The sequence below is a fragment of the Carcharodon carcharias genome, chromosome 26 (genome assembly GCF_017639515.1).
Source record: "Carcharodon carcharias isolate sCarCar2 chromosome 26, sCarCar2.pri, whole genome shotgun sequence".
Classification (NCBI taxonomy): Eukaryota; Metazoa; Chordata; class Chondrichthyes; order Lamniformes; family Lamnidae; genus Carcharodon; species Carcharodon carcharias.
The window spans coordinates 40,241,678-40,262,049 of NC_054492.1; the positions used below are offsets into that span (position 1 = coordinate 40,241,678).

Genomic DNA, 20,372 nt, shown 5'->3' on the forward strand with positions numbered 1-20,372 from the left:
TGGATTAATATCTCCATTCAAACAGTGGATAGAAGGATTGGTTATGTGTGTGTTTGTATGATAACATTGCTCATGTTAATCTCCAGGCAATTATTTCATTGCTCCAGTGCTGGTGAAGGATTCCACCTGTAATGTGTTTTTCTTTCAGATGCTGACTGGCAGGCTGTCCATTCCTGTTTTTAGCTGAGACTTCCAGTAACCAATCTATTTCCATTAATTACATACATACAAAGACATAGAATTTTATAGTTTAGAAATAGACATTTGGCCCATCAGCTTTACAATGCTGTTCATGCTCCACAAGAGCCTCCTCCCATCTTTCTTCATCTGGTTCTATCAACATATCCTTCTCTTCCTTTCTCCTGAAAGAATTTATCTAGCTTCCCCTTAAATGGGCTTATGTTATTCGCCTCAATGACTCCATGTGGTAGTGAGCTCCACAGCCTCACCAGTCTCTGAGTAAACAGGTTTCTCCTGAATTCCTTATTGGATTTATTGGTCACTTAGCTTATTTTTATGACCCCTCATTTTAAGCTCCCCATTGAGGAGGCTGCTTCTGTATGTCTATCTTATCAAACCACTTCATAATGTTAAAGACCCCCATCAGGTCACCTCTCAAACTTCTCCCTCCTGGAGAAATGTGCTCCAGTTTGTTCAGCCTTTCCTGAAAGTCAGGGCAACTCCACCTCTGTCAGCCCCGGAAGCCACAACTGTATTTTCTGTTGAGCAGAGAGTTAATTGTCTGCAGTCCTGGATTCCGCCACTCGGCCCTCTAAAGCAGGATGTCCCATCTCCAATTGGAGGGCTGCCAGCTCTTCAGTCCCAGCAGCGCCTCCAGAAGCAGTGGCCAATGCTGGCACTGCAACAGTCCCTGAATCAGCCACGATGGGGGAGGCTTGGAGTGCAGGGAAGTGGGCTGGAGGATTTCAAGGGCCAGTTAAGCAGGCCCAGTTGGTGGGGAGGGGGGTTAGTGTGGGGGTGGGAGGTTGGTTGGTGGGTGGGGTGGGGGTGGAAGTCAATCACGATGGCAGAAGGACCTTCTAGCAGGGGTAGCACTTGCTGCTGGAGGGCCCTTCATGGGCCACAGGGTGCCCAAACAAGAGGGATCACCCTACCCCGAGCCCTCAGGCTGCTAGACTTAAATGGACAGCGTCCCTAGGTGCTGAAATGTCCATCCACTGCGTAAAATTCTGGATAATGCAGCCTAATCAAGGTACTGTATAAGATTAATTTAACTTCTCTGTAAATTCAATTCCTCAAAAAATGAATCCCAGTGCTTTGTTTGCATTTTTATAGCTTTGTTAGCCTGTATTGCTACTTTCAATGATTCTCTTTTAATTTGTTCTATTTCATGATGGAACAAAAAAAGGTGTGAATTATGTATTCTGGAATGTGTTTTGCAGTGCAGATTATTAAGTGACTGTCTTCTATTATCTATGTGCTGCAGTAGAAGATAGGGGTACTCTTATCTCAATATTTGTTCTCGTTCTACTTCTGAAATTTAAAGCTGATCACATGTGTACAGGTTTTAATATATTTCCAGTTAAATTTTAAGATAATGATTTTGAATGTTATCCCTGGAAAATTCAGCATCAGGTTGAGATCAACTGTAGAAAAAGTTCAATTATTAGTTTTGGGGAAAGTGGTGACATAGTGGATATGTCACTAGGCTAGTAATCCAGAGACACAGGTTAATGCTGTGAGAACATGGGTTTAAATCCCACCATGACAACTGATGAAATTGAAATTCAATTAGTTAACAAAATCTGGAATTGCAAGTTAGCCTCGGCAATGGTGGCCATGAATCTATCATCAATTGTCATAAAAACCCATCTGGTTCACTAAAGCCATTTAGGAAGGAAATATGCCATATTTATCCAGTCTGGCCCACATGTGACCCCAGACCCACACAAGTGGTTGACTCTTAACTGCCCTTTGAAATGGTTGAGCAGGACACTCAGTTTAAGGACAATTAGGGATGGGCAACAAATACTGATCTTGCCAGTGATGACAACATCTCATGAAAGAATGGTGTTTTGGTCTATGTTTTGGTCTATGCACACTTATGTTTATACAACATACATAATACAATCTATCAGCCTAATAGTCAATTCTCCATTAAGACAGCAATGAATGATTCAATGGATTTTACCCTAGAATAGGGAATAAGGAGAAGCTGAATACTTTCAGTTGTTTGAGAATCTTATTCCAGTCAAAAACTTACAAGTTATTAATTACATCCAAGGCAGATAGAAGATGAATCAATATTTATTTTAGATAGATTAGTTCCACTAATTTTCTTTAAATATTTAATAATTTTTAAATTGCTTTACTATACATCAAAAGAACTGGAGACTTAACCACAAGTGTTTCTCATGGATGTCATGGGATGTTTTTGTATTTTCAGCCTCACACATGTTTTGGTACCGGAAGAGTTTTCACATCCCAAATAATGGTTTCCCACATGAGGAATAACTTTAGGTGAATGGAGGATTGAGTGAATGGGAATTTCTTGTATTTTAATTGATTTAGTAGCTGGTTGCAACTTCATTCCATAGGAATAATTCTTTTTTCATATGTGGCTTCCTGCTTGGAGAGTTTTTGACTCCCATGCTCAGAGAGGCAGGCATCAAATGCTCAGCTATTTTTGTAGTGTTAGCAGCTGTTTGGCTTCCAGTGTCTTCCAAGTCATGGAATGATACAGTTTTGTAAATATTCCATAACCTCATGCATATTGGGCACCTGTGCCTAGGATAACTCAGGAAATTTCATATCCTGTTCCAACTTTAAAAGCTTCATTTCCGCCCCTTTGGAACATTCAGAACTTAAAATTATCATTGTAATGGAAGCGACATGAGCCTGAGAAACACAAGTGTCATTGCAGACACACTCACTGTTACTATATAAATGTGGCAGAGATTTAATAATCAAAATTCTGAATAAATCACATATTGTGACCCGTTATCATTTAACATTTGCAAGACAATAATCCTTCTTGTATACATAACTCCAGGTATAATCATCAGTTTGTAATATATGTGCCATGCAACTGTAAATACATGATCAAGTTTGGACATCAGGAACAGATACCAAACTGAAATTCATACTGCAATAGGAACATCTGTGTCTTACAGTAAGTGTGCAATAAAACTGAAGTCACAAAGCTAATCAAATGCAGTTTTGATTCTTATGTTATGTTTTATTTTACCACCCCAAAGGTCATAAGTGAGGGACAAATTTCAAAATCACTGCACTAATAACCCTGATCAATTTTAATGTGTTCCGAGGTGATGAACTTAATGTTAAAGTTGCTGGAACTAAACTGTGTTATCAGCAGGAGCTTCAGTATCAAATGAGGACAGCTGTAGGAATAGTTCAACAATAGTCTGTATCATGTTTACTTTGGTTTACACACTTTATGCTTGAGTAAAACCTACGTAACTAAACAAAGTCAAGCAAAGGGCTGATGAGAAAACTAGGTACATTGACTTTGTAAATTGACTTCACCTGATTTAAATAAATAACATTTTTTCCTTTGATGTGACATGGCAAGACTCAGCATTTGTTGCCCATCACTAATTGCTCTTTCAGATCTCAGTTACCCACATTGTTGTAGAAGTCATTTGTAGGCCAAACCAGGTAAGCATAGCAGATTTCCTTCTGCTAAAGTGATATCAGATGGACTTTCAAGATAATTAATTGTAGTTTCATGGTCATCATCACTGAGATTAGTTTTATATTCTAGATCTATTGACTGAATTCAAATTTCACCAGCTGCCATTTGAACCTATGTTCCCAGAATAGGCTGGGTTTTAGGATTACAAGCATTTCTAGTGATATCACCACTACACCACCATTACCCCATAACCATTATGGTGTTCAATTGGGTATACAATTCATTCCAGTCCATCTCTATTTTACATGCCTCTTACTGGTGGATTACATAGTTATTTAGACAAATCGTTGGCTGCCCACCTAACTTCTAAGCTAAGGAATTGTCCATGAAGGAACCAAAATGAAGGAATGAACTATTTTAAAAACTGAGGCGGGAATATAAATAATACTAGTAAATTGATTATAACTAATAGTAAACTGATTCACCACACCCCCTCCATTCTGCCAAAGAATCTTATGGAGACTGACTTATGGCCATGGTAAACAAGGTACAGATAAAATATTCTTACAGTGAACATGATGCACTCAGGTAAGATTTAAATAGAAATATGTCTGAAGCGAATGAACACAGAACATTAAATGCTTTACTTTTACACAGAAAATGTCTGATGTTTCAACCAGATTATTATCTGTTCCAGATCTTTTATGTGAGACATATGTGGCCATAAACTAGGAATCAAAGAGCTGTGGATGAGAAACGGCTCTCCCACCCATTGGCCTCACCCAGTCCAACTGGGGATAGTTATCAGTGCCTCGTGCCGTCTCTCAAAGTGCCACTCCCAAACTTAACCTAACTGTTATTTTTATTATTTGTTCTTTCTTATATGATTAAATAGTAATAATAATATGCATCATATCTACACCTATATCCCTCCTGTGCTTTCCTTATTGGAAAGCTTCCAAATTCTCTCTTGAAGAAAGCATTGCATTGAATATCAGTCTGCTTGACATGTCACATACACACTTTATACAAAGGAGTTTCCTCTCAACTACAGTTTAGTTTGTGGTTTTCTAATCTTGGAACTGGTTTTCTGGTGCTATTTTAGTGTTTAATCTAATACCTTAATATCATCAATACCATTTATAAGCTTAAATAGATTAATTCAATTATCTTCACTCTTCTTGTAATTGAAATGTACAATTTATCTTTCTATAAAAAAGAAACAACTTGCATTAAAGTGATTTAATTTCAGATTTCAGTGATTTAAATCTAACAACCAAGAACTGGAAAGTGGGATTAGGTTGGAAAGTTCTTCATTGGCTGGTCTCCATATGTGCTGTAAATTTCTATGATTCTATAAATACAAATTTCCAACAGCGCAGATAGACCAAGTGTACCAGTTCAACACCATTTTTGACAGAGGCGCAAGAATACAATGCCACTCACAGTCCATTTTCTTGAATCAGGAAAAACACGCACATGTTTTGCTCTGCATCCTTGGACTTCTCTGAGATTTATGTTGTAAAAACGAATCAATAAGGCCGTCAGCACTTTCCTAACATTAAAAACTTAAAGTGGGCCTAGAAAGTGGCTTGGTTTCTTTCCAAATCTTAAGTTTCAACAGTTGGTCTTGGAGAGGTTACGGATACACTACAACTGATGTGAAATCAAACTGTAGGAACTACTCCAGCCTCACACCTGCTGCACAATACCAAACCAACATTACAGCCAGAACAGCCTTTTTAGTAATGCAGTCATGTATATACTGTAAAACTGTACCGTTATTGCCATCTCACTGCTAAATACAGAGAGTTGGCCCAATTTGCTTGGACTTTTACTCAGTGCTCCTAATGCTGTTTCCCAATATTCTGTTTGCTTTATTGATCACTGTTTGTCTTCGTATAGACCAGTTCAAGGGCTGTCAGTAATGCTCCTCCCAATATTTTTCCCTGCCATAATCTTAAAATGTAGTAGTAAATAATATAATTATATCATAGATTTTCACACTTCACAGCAGTATCTGCATTTGACCTCTAAATATAATTTGCTAATTATTAGCCCAAACTCTTAATTTTGGCACATTTTATGACTTCCATGGAGTTCAGTATTACGTGAGATTTTAATGCTGCTGCCTATTAACTTATCTTTTGTACCTCTTACAGAGAAAGTGTATGTGTAACTCTGAGGAGTTCCATCATTAACTGCTACTACTGCAAGCAATGGCCAGTATCACTGTATTTTTCCCTTTTATTGTTTTAATTAAAGCAAAAACGCAAAAAAAAATCTTTCTGAGGACTTGCTAATTTACAATTTACATGGTAATTGGGCATAGTCCTGCATTGTTCTATCCATGTTACACTGAAAGGCAGAGTCAGGTTTTTGAACCAGGAGAACTGATTCAGTGGGTTTCATGTGCTTTATCTTTGAGGAGTATATGATCCCTTTATAGGTGTAGGAAAGCTCTGTAATCTATCTGATAATTGGTTGTTTTTGATCCTCCAGCAGATGAAAGATGATTCTGTCAAGCTTAAATGAAATATGGTCATTGGAAGACGGCACACATCTCCTGGTGTGTCTTCCTATCTCTATCTATCTGGCAAATGACCCACAAGTACTTTGTCTATGATGCCTATAAGGTGTGTTAGGTTACATGGCAGTTAGGGGATACAACTTCATTGCTGTTCTGAATGAGAATTCAGGTTGCAGGTGTACCTTGTTCCACTTATAGCAGGTATAAGGTTTAGTCTGGGAGGAATAGAGAGCCCAAACATGGTGCAAGTGGTTGTCAGGACATCTGTAGGCCTGCAGGTGGAAGCATGACTGGAATGTATGCAGGAGGGTGTGACACTGGTTGCACTTCACCAGCACTCTCCTGTCAGTGGCAGACACAACTTTTGACAGTTGTGGGAAAGAACCTGGTATGGTTTAGATGGACCAATGCAAGGACCATTGGTTCCCTAGCTAATTACCAACCCAATTAACTGCTTCCCCTTTCATTCCATGAACCATTACCTGCACCAAAAGATTTACAAAAAATACCTTAACAAGTGGATTTTGAAAGTCAAAATGTATATGTTCTAGTGCCTACTGGATACCTGGTATCTATTAACACATGCCATGTTTATTTTTCCTCCTGAGGGGAAGAATTGCTTTGGTCACTATGTTTAACAACATTGTAAATACTTTTGAGTGCATTTACCATGCTGTGACAAGTAGTACCCTGGGTAAATCCTCTCCCCTGATGTGAGTGATCCCAGAAGATCCTGTTCCTGCCTGAGCCAGTGTGCACAATTTGGAGCAGTTACAATGTCCAACAAAAACCAAGCCCACTATTTGTAAAATTTATCTTATGGTATACCATGTTAAGGGTGAGTTTTCCTAGCCAAATAATAACATCGCAGGTAGTGGCAGTATTATATTGCAATGATCAGTGGAAATTCTGTAACTGCCTCTTTTACAAGGCTTTTAAAGACAGGGTTGTGACTTACCTATGAGTCATAGTAGGTAATAGTAGCTGCTGGAAAATATTATCTTTTAATACTATTGTGAATGACGAGGTAGCCTTGATGAGTTTTTATAGCTTCAATGAGTCACAGATGTTTTTTTCTCTTTTCTTTGTTGTGGCACAAAATTGCACTATTTGTATCTTAAGCCATCAGCAGGAAGTTAAAAAAATGCTTCCAATCATTGTTAATAACAGGACACAACTCTTTGTAACCATTACATCAAGGATTATTTCAATATACTCTACATTCTTTGTAGCTTTAAAATTTAGTTTAGCATTTCTAATAATCCTATTTTAAAACATATTTCACAATAATATTGTTGTGTTTTGAAATTTAAATATATTTCCTGCATGCTTATTTATCAAACATTAACATAATCAAATTGTCTTTATGGGAAGTCAAAGGAAGTTTAAATATTGTTTAATCATGTTCATTTGAATAATGAACTTAAACTATTAGCACAGCTCATGCTGTAGAACATTGCATCTTTGTAGGTATGTTCACTGTAGTTGGTATTCTTTATGTCAGGATGTGGGTTCCAGTGAGAAGCATAAATGACAGGAACATATTTTTAGGGCACTAAATAGTACAGAGAAATTAGCAAGCAGTTTTACTTCCCATGGTTTTAACTGATAAAACTGAAACTGGTATTAAGCTATTCAGCAATAGAAGTCTGGCAAAAAAACTAACTTGGATAATTTCATAAAGAATGCAAACTGATTCTACTGTTCTATGTAAGTCAGACTAGGTTGGAAATAGCAAACATTCCAGTTTCCAAAGGGCAATATGTATAGATAAAGTGCCCGTGGCAATATATACATTTGTAATAAGGACTAATCCATAATCTGATTTACATATTTAAAAAATATAAGAGGCTAATAGCATGAGCAATGTTCAGCAAGATATAAAGCAGTTGGTGGGATTCAATGTGATTGGGCATTGGCGAAGGGACAGATACTTCATAGCAAAATAGGACATATGAACATAAGATATATATAGTACAAAGCTGCTTTTAAGTTCTTCTATTTTGCATTCCAAAGTCATTCAAGAAAGACATTCTGATATCAATCTGAGTAAAGACTCAAACAGTGTAAGTGAAGGCTTCATTACTACTAATCAGGACCATCAAGGATTATAAGCATTAGGAATGTAGAAGCAGTTGTGTCTTGGTGAGAATGCTCAGTGGGAGGGCTGCCTCGCACTGATAGAATGGGAGGAGAGAACACTGACTATCTTTACTATCAGCCATCAATCTGTTATGAAACTAGGAATGTAACTTGACATTTTGTTATGGAACAAAATACTTGCACCAAATGTTTGCACTATCTATTTTCCTTGTCCCCTCAATTAGTCATGAAATTTACATATGGCAACAGCGCAAGCATAGGGCACCAAAGTGTTTATTTTCCTTCCTTGAGTAATATATCTGAGGGATACTGCTCAGTCCCAAATGTTTGCTGATTTCCAGAATTTGGGACTCAATGCCAATAGCGCCGTACGTAATCTGTGGTCAATGACAATGTCACCAACATTTTGTTTTACCCTCTTTAAATAGAACATTAAATGGACATAGAGTTCTTTACAACATATCTGATGACAAGTTTATTTAACCCTCCTAACTCGGTCTAAAAAGAGCATCATAACATATTCCCTACAATGCACAAGCAGATTTTAAAACATTCTTGGAGGAATCTAAGTATCTGGCAATTTGCTACTGATTTTTGAAAATGCATTTTTTATGTCTAGACATCTAAGCTTTTTGCTTTCTCTGTTGTATTTTTTCAGACATAATGCCTTGTGCTGTTCGAAAACACGCGCGTAGCGGTGTCACTGGGATTTTGGTAAAGCGCAAATTTAGCTGCATGAACATTTTGCCTACGTTAACTGAAAAAAAAACACCATGCTGTACAATTTAAAGATTTTGTAAAGATTTCCGGCCTCGGTCTGAACCTTAAAGGGCAACTCAAGATTCTAACCCAAAAATAACTGCTGCTATTTCAGTGGATGAATGTTTGACAGTTTTGCATTACGTACCTTCGTTCACTATTTTAACATTGGTGTTAATCAGGTAACGTTAAAAGAGCTAAAATCTTCACTAAAATAAGAACACGTCGAACATTCATTTTCTTCATGTAACGCAATATCAGGAGTATAGTTACAGGTATAAATGGGACTGGGAGCACTCTGATGTGGTGAATTAAGCTCAAGTAGCTCAAGAACATTTTTTTCTATTGCATATTGCCAATAATAGGCTAAATACATTTAGTGACAGCACAGTGTATACATATATATTTAATATTCGTACGTGCATAGCATATGCATGGATATGAGCATTCACTTATATACATATGAGTAAAAATCTGCTATCTATATGTGTAATTGTATTTCGATCTGTATTTACAGGAGATTCCACTATTCTGTTGCTGGATGAAAATTAATGTTATCAAGAGAATGGTCCCCTGATCAAACAGAGGAGATTGCAGGAATGTCAACTTCATTTGCAACGGCTCCATTTGGCCCAATCACCCGCCTTGGCAATGATGAATCACCGGCTGTATCCCTACCTTCGCCCGTTTGATCTCAGCTCAGCAAGACTTAAGTTTTGATCTGAAGAACTCCAGATCACTTGGGTCAGAGACAAATAGCAGAGCGCTGACCTGCACAGTGGTGGAATGAATAATTTAGGCCAAAGCGATGAAGGTACTTCTTGGTCATTCTCGGCCCATAACGTCTCGCCCATTTATGCTGCACCCTGACCAATGCTCTACGCTTTCCTGAATTCGTATTACACAGGTTCAAGTGGTATTTGAATTAGTTTGGCTCTAACAGTTCTTATCTCTTGGGTGTATTGCCCGAGAATATCTTCCAGACAAAAGTACGGACTGTGTACATTGTTTTATCATTAACAAGTGTTTTTTTAAAGATATGATTTGTGGAATTAATTAAAATGGACTCCCTGACTACCAACAAATAAAATAAATGTGATGATAGTTATATATCAACATAATTGAATGTTATCACTTTAAGTACCAGATACAAGGGGGCACTGGAATGCTATCAACTTCATCCATGTTTAAAAGAGCTAAAAACATCCTGACAGCTCCAAAGTGATTAACCTTTACATGAAACTAGGCATGACATTCTAGGTAAGAGTTTCAAACAAAATGTCAGCTTTTATGAGATAAAGGTGTGAAGTAACAAACCCCAGCACTACAGCAACCTGAAGCTTTCCTGAATAAATGGCCCTTTATTCTGTTGCCCAGTGCATCCATTCCCTTCCTCTGCTGGAATCCTTTCATGAATTTGATATAATGATACTAAAATGTGGAGGAAAGCTCATTACTGCTCCTGCTGTTTACAAGGCAGGATTTATGCTCAATAGACTGAACTTTGTGACATAAAATCACTAAATGCCTCGAACCACCAGCAATGCTTTCATTTGTGAAATTTATCACCCAGACAGTGCAAATACCTATCAATGTGTGGAGGTGTGGAAGGCCATATTAATTACAACCAACACATGTAGCCTGATAACCAGCCGTCTTTTAAAGAAGCTTCAATGAAAATGCACTGGAAAAAGTTAATTCACCGCAACCCTTTGGTCTTGCCTGGTATACAATATCACATCAATTCAATCCATTTAGCAAGGTCTAAACTCTCTAGAGAGGTAAATGAAGTCTAATGTTGTTGTTATTCCAGGTTCGCTGCTTCCACTCCCTCTGAGAGCTGCTCAGGCAAACAGCTGGGAGAGGCAACTACAAAGACCCCTACTCTCACACAGCCACTTTGTGTGGAAAGGGAAAGGTCTTTACCCAGGAATAAGTTATCAAGGCCTTGTTTGTCTAATGGGACATTCATGTCTAAGTAGAAAAGAAACATTTACTCAAAGAAAACATGCAGGAAAATTAGGCCCTATTTGTATTTGCTCAAAGTGTGAGCCCATTACATGCTTAGAGTCAGATTTCCGCCAAAGCAATTTACTGCTAAAATGTAATCTGTAACCAAGATCTGACTTAAATTCTGCAATGTACTGCACCTACTGGTGGAACTGAAATAGGTATTACCAAACAGTGCTGAATTATGCAGAGTTCAAACTATTACTAAGTCTAAACAGACTGATGAATTTAATTGAGCTCACTAAAGTAAAAAAAATAAAGTTGTGTGACTTAATCAGTTTTATGTGAAACCATAATCATAGAAATTTGTGTAAATATTTTTGTCTTTAAAATTATTTCATATATGGTTTCTTTTCCAGTTTGTGTCAACATACAAGTTGTTTTCAGTTGTATTGTCTTCTCCAAATAGAATCACAGCTTACTCTACAACTGATTTCAATTCCCCATCAGAGAAGTATTTGGCAAACTGGCTATGGCAATTTTGAGTTTTGTGGCACCAGAATGCTGAACCTGGGCTTATACACAGGACAGTATCCACACGTACTCAGGACTGTATCCACACATACACAGGGCAGTCTTCACACATACGCAGGATAATTTCCACAAATACACAGGACAGTCTCCACACATACACAGGACAGTCTCCACACATACACAGGGCAGTCTCCACATATACACAGGACAGTCTCTGCACATACACAGGGCAGTCTCCAAACATACACAGGACAGTCTCCACATATACACAGGACAGTCTCCACATATACACAGGGCAGTCTCCACATATACACAGGGCAGTCTCCACACATAAACAGGGCAGTCTCCACATATACACAGGACAGTCTCCACATATACACAGGACAGTCTCCACATATACACAGGGCAGTCTCCATACATACACAAGACAGTCTCCAAACATACACAGGACAGTCTCCGCACATACACAGGACAGTCTCTGCACATACACAGGGCAGTCTCCAAACATACACAGGGCAGTCTCCAAACATACACAGGACAGTCTCCACATATACACAGGGCGGTCTCCACATATACACAGGGCAGTCTCCACATATACACAGGGCAGTCTCTGCACATACACAGGGCAGTCTCCAAACATACACAGGGCAGTCTCCACATGTACACAGGACTGTTTCCACCCGTGAACAGGGCCATCGTCCAACAGTTAGAAATGCAAATGTTTAACCAGTAGATGGGGAAAAAACTCTAAACATTTAAATTAAGAGCAGGTAGACGCTGCTGGATTTGTACTCCATACCCTGTCAAATCGAAGAGCGAAAACGTTGTCACACTGAAGTTTAACGTCGGTGCTCAAGTTTGAGTTTCACGCCATGTGAAGCGTATGTAGTGCAAATTGCGTGTAAAAGGCCTAAAGTGGCTCCGAGATGAAACAATGAGATCTCCCTGATGGAGCCTCAGACCACTTGACTCTCGCGTCAGGTCTCAGACTGACTTGGGATTCAGGCTGAAGTTACACTGCGGTTGGAGTGTGAACATATCCTCACTGATTACATGGTATCTTGCTGGCTCACACGTTTACTATGCCCTCACTCCAATGAATTACCGTTGTGTGTTTTTCTTCCAAAGAATTTCCCTTTTACGGGAGCTCTCAAAATAAGGATTCAGACCTGAACAAACTCTACTAGTTTGTTATGGGTTGGTGCACTCTGAAATACAATTGAATACAGGTTTTGCTGGTTCCACAATGAAATGGAATATTTTGAATGTTCCAGCAGCTCTCTCACACGCACTGAGTTCCCGCACTGGGATATTATGAGCTCCCCAAGATTGGTGAAGTCGGGAAAGATTGCGATCAACATCAATTTGAAACATATCACAGATCAGTAAAATTTCCCCTAGGCCTCTTTCTGTCTATCCATCTATTTGTATTACTTTAAATGTACTTTTATCTTGACCTCACCGGCACAGTTTATATGAACTGGTTGTAAAATTCACCTATTACATATTTTTCGTCGATATAAATAATTTGGGGTCATTGGTCCATTTTCATCGATCCACTCTGTCAAAAGCGAGGTGTAAACTTGTGGAAAAGCCTCCTTATATAAATGAACTCCTGTAGCATCAACCGTTTCCCCAAAGCACCCCCCAACACCCCCATTCCTTGCGCTGCTGCAATGCAGATTACAGCTCGCCCCTTTTATTTTAGAAATACAACGGGAAGTTACCATCTGGCCAGAAAGCAAGGTTTCATTACCAATTAGATTTAAAAGAAAAATCAAAGGGTCGCATTACAAATCTTGCCCTATTTCAGCTGTTTGTTTTTCTTTCTAATAAATGGGTAAGTGGATACTGCATTAAAGGCTGGCTGGGGGCTCGATTCTACACCCAAACCACTAAATAGCCATAAATCTCTCTCACTCCCCGCGGTGATCCACTTGTGCGCAATGAAGAGGGATCCCTGTAGAATGCATAAGGCGCACATTGCTCTGAGAGACCCCTGCACAAAGCCATCTTATCGGGTTTAATTCCCGGGGGTGTGAAAAGTCTCAAAAAAAGAAAATCAGAGTCTAGAAAGAATAGTTTCACCAGTCGGAAAACCCGAAGACCTTGGCGAATCCGAGATAGGCTGCAAGTATCTTAAGATGCTCTTAATGCATCTTTTTTAAAAAAAGATTTATTACTATTGCAGCGTCAGAAAGAAAAAAGGAATATTTTTCAAACTCTGGAACTTCGAGATAAAGAGAAACTCAATTGCTGAACGTCTTAAGATTCACCGTCAGAATGATCTAGTCGCGCCTTATTATTTAAAGGGCTTGTCAAGGAAACGTGGCCAACACCGGACAGCGAAGACACAGGCCGAGTAAAAGTAACCCTCTGGGGCTGAACTGGGACCATTACAGGAATCAGAAGGTACAGTGGAAACTGCCGGCCAACAGAGCCAAGTCCTTTGGGGAAGTCAATCAGCAGCAGACTGAGATCAGCGCATCTCAGACAGATAAAGGACTCAGCCCTCAGCACTGACATCACCCTCCCTCCAACAGGCTGGGCGTCAAAAAGCCACCCAGTGATAAATACAGCGAGAGGACAGGGAGGGCCAGTCCTCTGGCTGGGTTTGCTCCCAGATCCACTGTGTGTGTGTGTGTGTGAGAGAGAGAGAGAGAGGGAAAAAAACAATCACTCGTTGTTCAGTTGCTTGTATTTGCCTGAATTTGCTTTTACACATGGCACTCCTCTGGCCGGCGAGCTGTGGTGAAGTCTCCAGGTTTACTGTTTCCCCCTCTGAAGATGAGTCTCAAGGGGAAAACCACCTGCTGTCCTCATAATCATTTAAACGCCAAGTAAATAAAGGGGAAAGGGTGGTGGGGGTGGTGATGCGTCAAGGTGCAGGATACAGAAAAAGTAAAGGGTGGTGGGGGGGGGGGAAACACATGGGGCTCACTTCTTCCCCATTTTGGAGAGTCTGGCTCTTGAATTGAACGCTGCCTTCACAGAGTGGATGCAGTTTGCGTTGGCAAGATCGGAGGCTGGTTCAGAAACAGGAGCCGATGCATCTTGTTGGTGGAGCCGAGTTTCCCCCTCCCTCCCATTTAAATTCTCACTGTTCAAATTCAGCTTGTGAAAGAGCAAAGGACGCGGATCACAGCTAAACCTTATGCTCGTCCACATTACACACAGTATGAACATCAGTAACCGGACAACAGGGCTAAATGAGGCAGCAGTTAGTCAGATTGGTAACCTGTCCTCTTGCAGTGTCTCATTACTCTGCTTGCACTGGGAGTTAGTTTTTTTTTTAAAAACAATTAAAAAAAAAAGGGACACGAACCTTAGTGTGTTGGATTTCTAGGTTTGGCGTTGGCGACGGCAGAAGTTGGAGAGAAGCGATGAGAGCGGCCGGATCTGCCTTCACCTCACTGGGAAACTCGATCTCGCTGGAAGTCATCTTATCGATTTGTCGGAGGCAGTCGGGATGTCGATTTTTTTTTTTCTCTACTATTGCCGATCAGAGATTCTGACTTGTTGCCCTGCGCTGGGGCTTTGTATATAAGCAGGTGTCAGACTGTCTCTCTCTTATTGGGCATCAGTTGAGAAGGGGCTGGGCTGTCCTTTCTCAATGATATGCTCCAAAATAAGGTTAAAGAGTCGGACTGTTTGCTTTTCTAATGCAAGACTCACACACCATTGGATTCATTACAGGCGATCTATTTTTCTCCTATCTAATCGTCGCCAATACTTTATCGCTCTCTGATCCCATCACCTATGAACGCAGCCAGACCTGCATTAACCACGCCAAGTGCTTGTGGAGTTGAACAATTACAAGGGTGACCCGCACGGTTTAAATCCATTGGGTTTTAGCACCACCCGAAATTCACGCCTGCCCCCCACCCCCACCCCCCCCCCCCCCAAAAAAAAAGAGAGAGAACAGACAAATAAAAACAGACAATGCTGGGGAAACTCAGCGGGTCTGGCAGCATCTCTGGAGAGAGAAAGAGAGAGAGACAGGGTGAACGCTTCGAGTCCCCTATGACTTCTCTTCAATATCAACTGTCCATCAGTTTCAGCAGGCAGCCTAAGGCGTCACTGCGGTGGAGTAGCGGGTGCTTGCTAACTTCATCCGCGGGGGCAAAGCCACAGGGCGGAGATTTCACCCATTTGCCCCTTCAGCCACAACAGGTTCTAAACTTTCAGCTTGAAGCCCAGAAAGGAGAGGCGAGCACCCCTCCCATTGCTGCGCTGCGCATTGCTGACCCCCACCCCCCCCACCCCCCCCCCCCCCACACTCTATCTTACTGTGAGTGAATAGCGCTGATATTTGGCGAGAGATCACACCTCCCTCTCGATGAATTTGCTACCTTCCGTCGGGGAGTTGGAACAAATTCCTAAATTCCGCTCTTTCACAGCCCATTCAACCCCTTTAGTTCCGACTGTCCAAGTGACATTGGCTATCTCCCACTTCTATTCTATTTCGAGGACTATGTTTCCCCTCATCAGGAGCCCGAGTCTTAATTTTTTGTGTTAACCTTTTTCGTTATTTCATCTATTGGAAGGACCTGTGCACCATTTCTATCAGGACAGATAGCTGGACAGGAAATACTATTTTGTGTTATTTCAGTATTGCTTCATATATTATTGTCAAAAATGTCACCAAACTCACACAAGAAGCAGTTCTTAAAGAAAATGACGCCTAAACAGAGCTCAGTTATTTTCAGAGCCGTTTTCGGTTTAAATTAAAAAGAATACAGTCAGGCCACACTTCACGGAGCAGAATAACGGTGTAAGTGGTGTATGGGTCGGAGTCCCCCCCCCCTCTCTCTCCCTCTCTCCCTATGAAACTGTCATTTAATCTGAACTGAAACCTGCCACAGACAATGGAAACAGGCGGCGCTCGGAAGCGGCAGCGGACTTTTCCCACAACCTCCAGACACTATCCGCCACTTTAACACAGCTGGGATTTCTTCTTGCCAATAAAAACGAAAAGTTTGAAGTACACAAAACAGCTTTTGCGGAACGGAGCGGGTCGAATTTGTCCAAAATAAACGCTCTTTTCACCAAAGGCAGACAAGCAGCAACCTCCAGTCAAATGTTTTGGACTCTAACAGTCAGTAACATTTAACACTTCCAACCCTCTCAGCATCCCCTACTGAAGGTCAATCTTCACCGTCATAAGTGTTGGCTGTGGGTCACTTTTCTCAACAGCTAAAGCCTGAGATTATCTCCTTGTCATATTTTGTTCATACATTTCCAAATATATTTCCCACCCAATCTGACCGCTTAAGCTGAAAACCTGGTTTGCGTATTTCCAGCATTTTCTTCCCTTGTCTACACAGTGTCAGAGGCACCATCCTTTGGATTAGATGCTGCCACCCCTCGATTCTCTACCCCGGTGCTTTAAATGCATTTAAGATTACCTGGCGCTATTTGAGGAGCGGAAGAGTTCCCCCTTGTACCTTGGCCAACATTCCCCCCTCCCCTCAATCAATAGCAACAGCAAAAAATGGTCCCTTTGCACCACTTTGCTGTTTGTGGGATCTTCATATCCACAAAATGGCCACTTGGTTGGGGGGGGGGGGGGTGGTGGTGTGGGGGGTGATGGGATTCGCCTGCATTACACCAGTCACCGCCCTTCAAAGCAAACCATTGCAAGTGAAAACCCCTTTTTCTAGATTTCCGAGAATCCCAATAAGGATCCATAAAAACAGGACATCAATTTTGCTGTTATTGTGATTCTGTCATTCTTAGCAGCTCTGATTTAGGGTTAGGACCTATTTTCCGAGTCCCCACTGCAATAACGGTTCATGCTGTTCACGCAGAAAACGGGGGGCAGGATTTTCCTCCACTGCTTTTCGAAAAGTCCACGTTTTCTGCGATTTTGCACATGTTAAGAGCGCCTTCAGTGCCTGCTGCTGAATCAATGCGATGTGTATTATTGATGGCGAAAGTCCTGAGACATACTTGGGCACTGGGGAAATGGCACATCTTTAAACGTTATGTTAGAACAATCACAACTATTTACAACTGAAATAACAGCCGCTAGTAGTGCCCCTGACTTTGCAGCCCGAGATTTACGTAAGAAGTCAAATGTTATCAAAGTGCAAGAAATTCCTCTAAGTTGGCCAGCTTTGTCATATGTGAATACGGTTACCTTCCCTTAAAAAAAAGCCTGTTTTCATACACCAGAGGTTTACATCAAAGAGCTTAATTCCCGAAGAGACTGACAGTGATTAATGTAATCAAAACATCTTACTCTCAAGTCATTAGTTTAAACACAGACAAACAAGAACCCACATACAGTTAACAAAGCAGAACACAGAAACCATGCCAGGCAATGGGAGTTAGGTTCCAATACTATCCGCACACACTGTGAACTTTTGTTTGGGGGGGGGGGGGGGAACGCCCAATGCAGTGAATTCACTGGCTTGCCACTTGTCTTTCCGTGGAGTTACCTACCTACATGTCCAACGTGAAAGTCAGTCCAATGGAACTCTGTTGTGTGGAATAGGTGGGAGGGCCACCCTATTTGGACTTAATGAAACAGGCCCATTATTGTGTATGACAAGTAAAATTGAGACGTACTAACAAATACCATACAAAGCCTGTTTCTAGTAACACCATAAGAATGTATGAAATAGAAGCTGGAGTAGACTATACAGCCATCCAGCCTGCTGCATCATTCAATAAGATCATGGCTGACCTTCAACTGAACTGCCTGATCTTCAGATCCCTTGATTCCCTTAGATTCCAAGAATTTATCAATCTTAATCTTGAATGCACTCAATGACTGAATATTCATGGCCATCTGAGATAGAGAATTCCAAAGATTTGCAACCCTCTGAGTGAAGAAATTTCTTATTTTCTCAATCCTCATCATGAGGCTTTCCTCCTCAGTTCTAGACTCTCCAGCCAGGGGAAACAGCCTCTCAGCCTTTACCCTAACAAACCCTCTCACAATAAATATGTTTCAATAAGATCATCTCCCATCCTTCTAAATTGCAGACTATAGGCCCATTTCATTCAATCTCTTCTCACAGGACAAACATCTCATCCCGCTAATCAATCTACTGAAGATTTATTTCACTGCCTTGAAAACAAGTATATCCTTCCTTAGATATGGAGACCAAGACTGTACACAGTATCCCACATGCAGTCTCAACAAAGCATTGTTTAATAGGAGCGAGGCTTCCTTACTCATACACCAAACTTCTTGCAATAAAAATCCACATACCATTTTGGGTTCCTAATTGCTTACTACTGCACAGTAACTTCTTCTGTTGTGTGTGGGAACACCCAAATCCATTTGAACACCAAGATTTCATAATTTTAATTATAATTATAAGTTTATAACAGTTCAAAAATATTCTGTTTTTCAGTTCTCCCCACTAAAGTGACTAACCTTATATTTCCACATATTATACTCCAAATTCTTTCTCGCTGTCTTTACCTGCCTGTATGTCTTTGCAGACACCTTGTGTCTTCATTGCTGGCAACCTAGATTTATAGATCAGCAAACATTGGATACATTACACTGAATCCCTTAGTTTAGGTCATTAATATAGATTGTTAATAGCTGTGGCCCTAGCAATGATTCCTGCTGCATCCCTCTAGTAACAGCCTGCCCATTTGAAAATTACCCCTTTATTCCTACTCTCTATTTTCTGTCCTTTAACCAATTCTCCATCCATGCTAATCCCCAATGCCTTTATCTCATGTATCAGGCCTGCACTACCACCTTCTCAAGGGCAATTAGGGATGTGCAACAAATGCTGGCCCAGCCAGCAATGCTCACATCCTATGAAAGAATAAAAAAATCCTTTTGTATGGCACCTTGTCAAATGCCTTTTGAAAATCCAAATATACTACATCCATTGGTTCTTCTTGATCTACCTGTTTATTACATTCTCAAACAACTCTATTAGATTAGTCAAGCACAATTTCCCTTTCATTAAACCATGTTGACCCTGCCTCATCATATTATGATTTTCTAAGTGCCCTGTTTTCACTTTCTTAATAATGGATTTCATCATTTTCCCCACAAATGATGTCAGGTTAACCTGCCCATAGTTCCCTGTTTTCTCTGTTGGCCCTTTCTTGAGTAGTGATGTTACATTTTGAGTTACCCTCGCACTCTCAATGTGAGCAACTCCCTAGTGGGGCTGCCAGTTGCTGTCCACAGCTGGCTCTCTGATTGGACCTGCTACCTCAGGGACCCACCACTGTTCTCAATCGGACAGCAGACCCAAAGATGGCCAATTAGGAGGCAACCTTCTTGAAGATCATGCTGCCCTGCGGACTTGTGCGAAGTCGGGACCCGGAAATGGTCCCGACTCCTGAAAATATTCAGTCAGCCCAAATTCTGCCCATTGCATGCAAATCGATTCTGGAGCTAATCACGTACAGGGCGGTATAATCGCAGCCCAAATGACATAATTTTAATTGAGAAAACACCCAAAGTGCAATATCGGCCTAAAAGCTACTGAAAGTCTATCAGTTAGCCACTAGACAGTGTAGTTGGGAAACTTTAGCTATTCTGTCATCACAGCAGTGGATTAGAATTGAAGACATTTCTGTGGAAACTCCAGTTTCATTAAATGAAAAAGAATGTTATGTTGAATCAGTGTCGAGTGCCTACTTGTGCCCAAAATGATCAACTACTCAACAGCTAACTGTGGAAAAAAGCATAAGAGATGCTGAAATTAAAGTTCCTCTGATGGCTCAGTTGATCAAAAATTGATTCTGTAACATAAACTGATCCTACTTAGAATGAACTTCATTTATGTCATTCACACAACTGTGCTTGTTCCTCAGATGATGTGACCCTTGCAACCTAACTGGAGGACTTATGGTAAGCATTGTCTCATTGGAAAGTTTAAACTATAGGGTTTG

At 40.6% G+C, this 20,372-nt stretch overlaps 1 protein-coding gene across 1 annotated transcript in view; it reads right to left on the reverse strand.

Annotated features, from left to right (window-relative positions):
- aldh1a2 (aldehyde dehydrogenase 1 family, member A2) overlaps positions 1 to 15,341 on the reverse strand; it is an 84,289-nt gene extending 68,948 nt beyond the window's left edge. Inside the window, exon 1 of the mRNA XM_041175084.1 lies at positions 14,818 to 15,341. Within this exon, the coding sequence (XP_041031018.1) occupies positions 14,818 to 14,934 (117 nt within the window). The 5' untranslated portion in view covers positions 14,935 to 15,341. The remainder of the gene's footprint in view (positions 1 to 14,817) is intronic.
- Between the last annotated feature and the right edge of the window lie 5,031 nt (positions 15,342 to 20,372).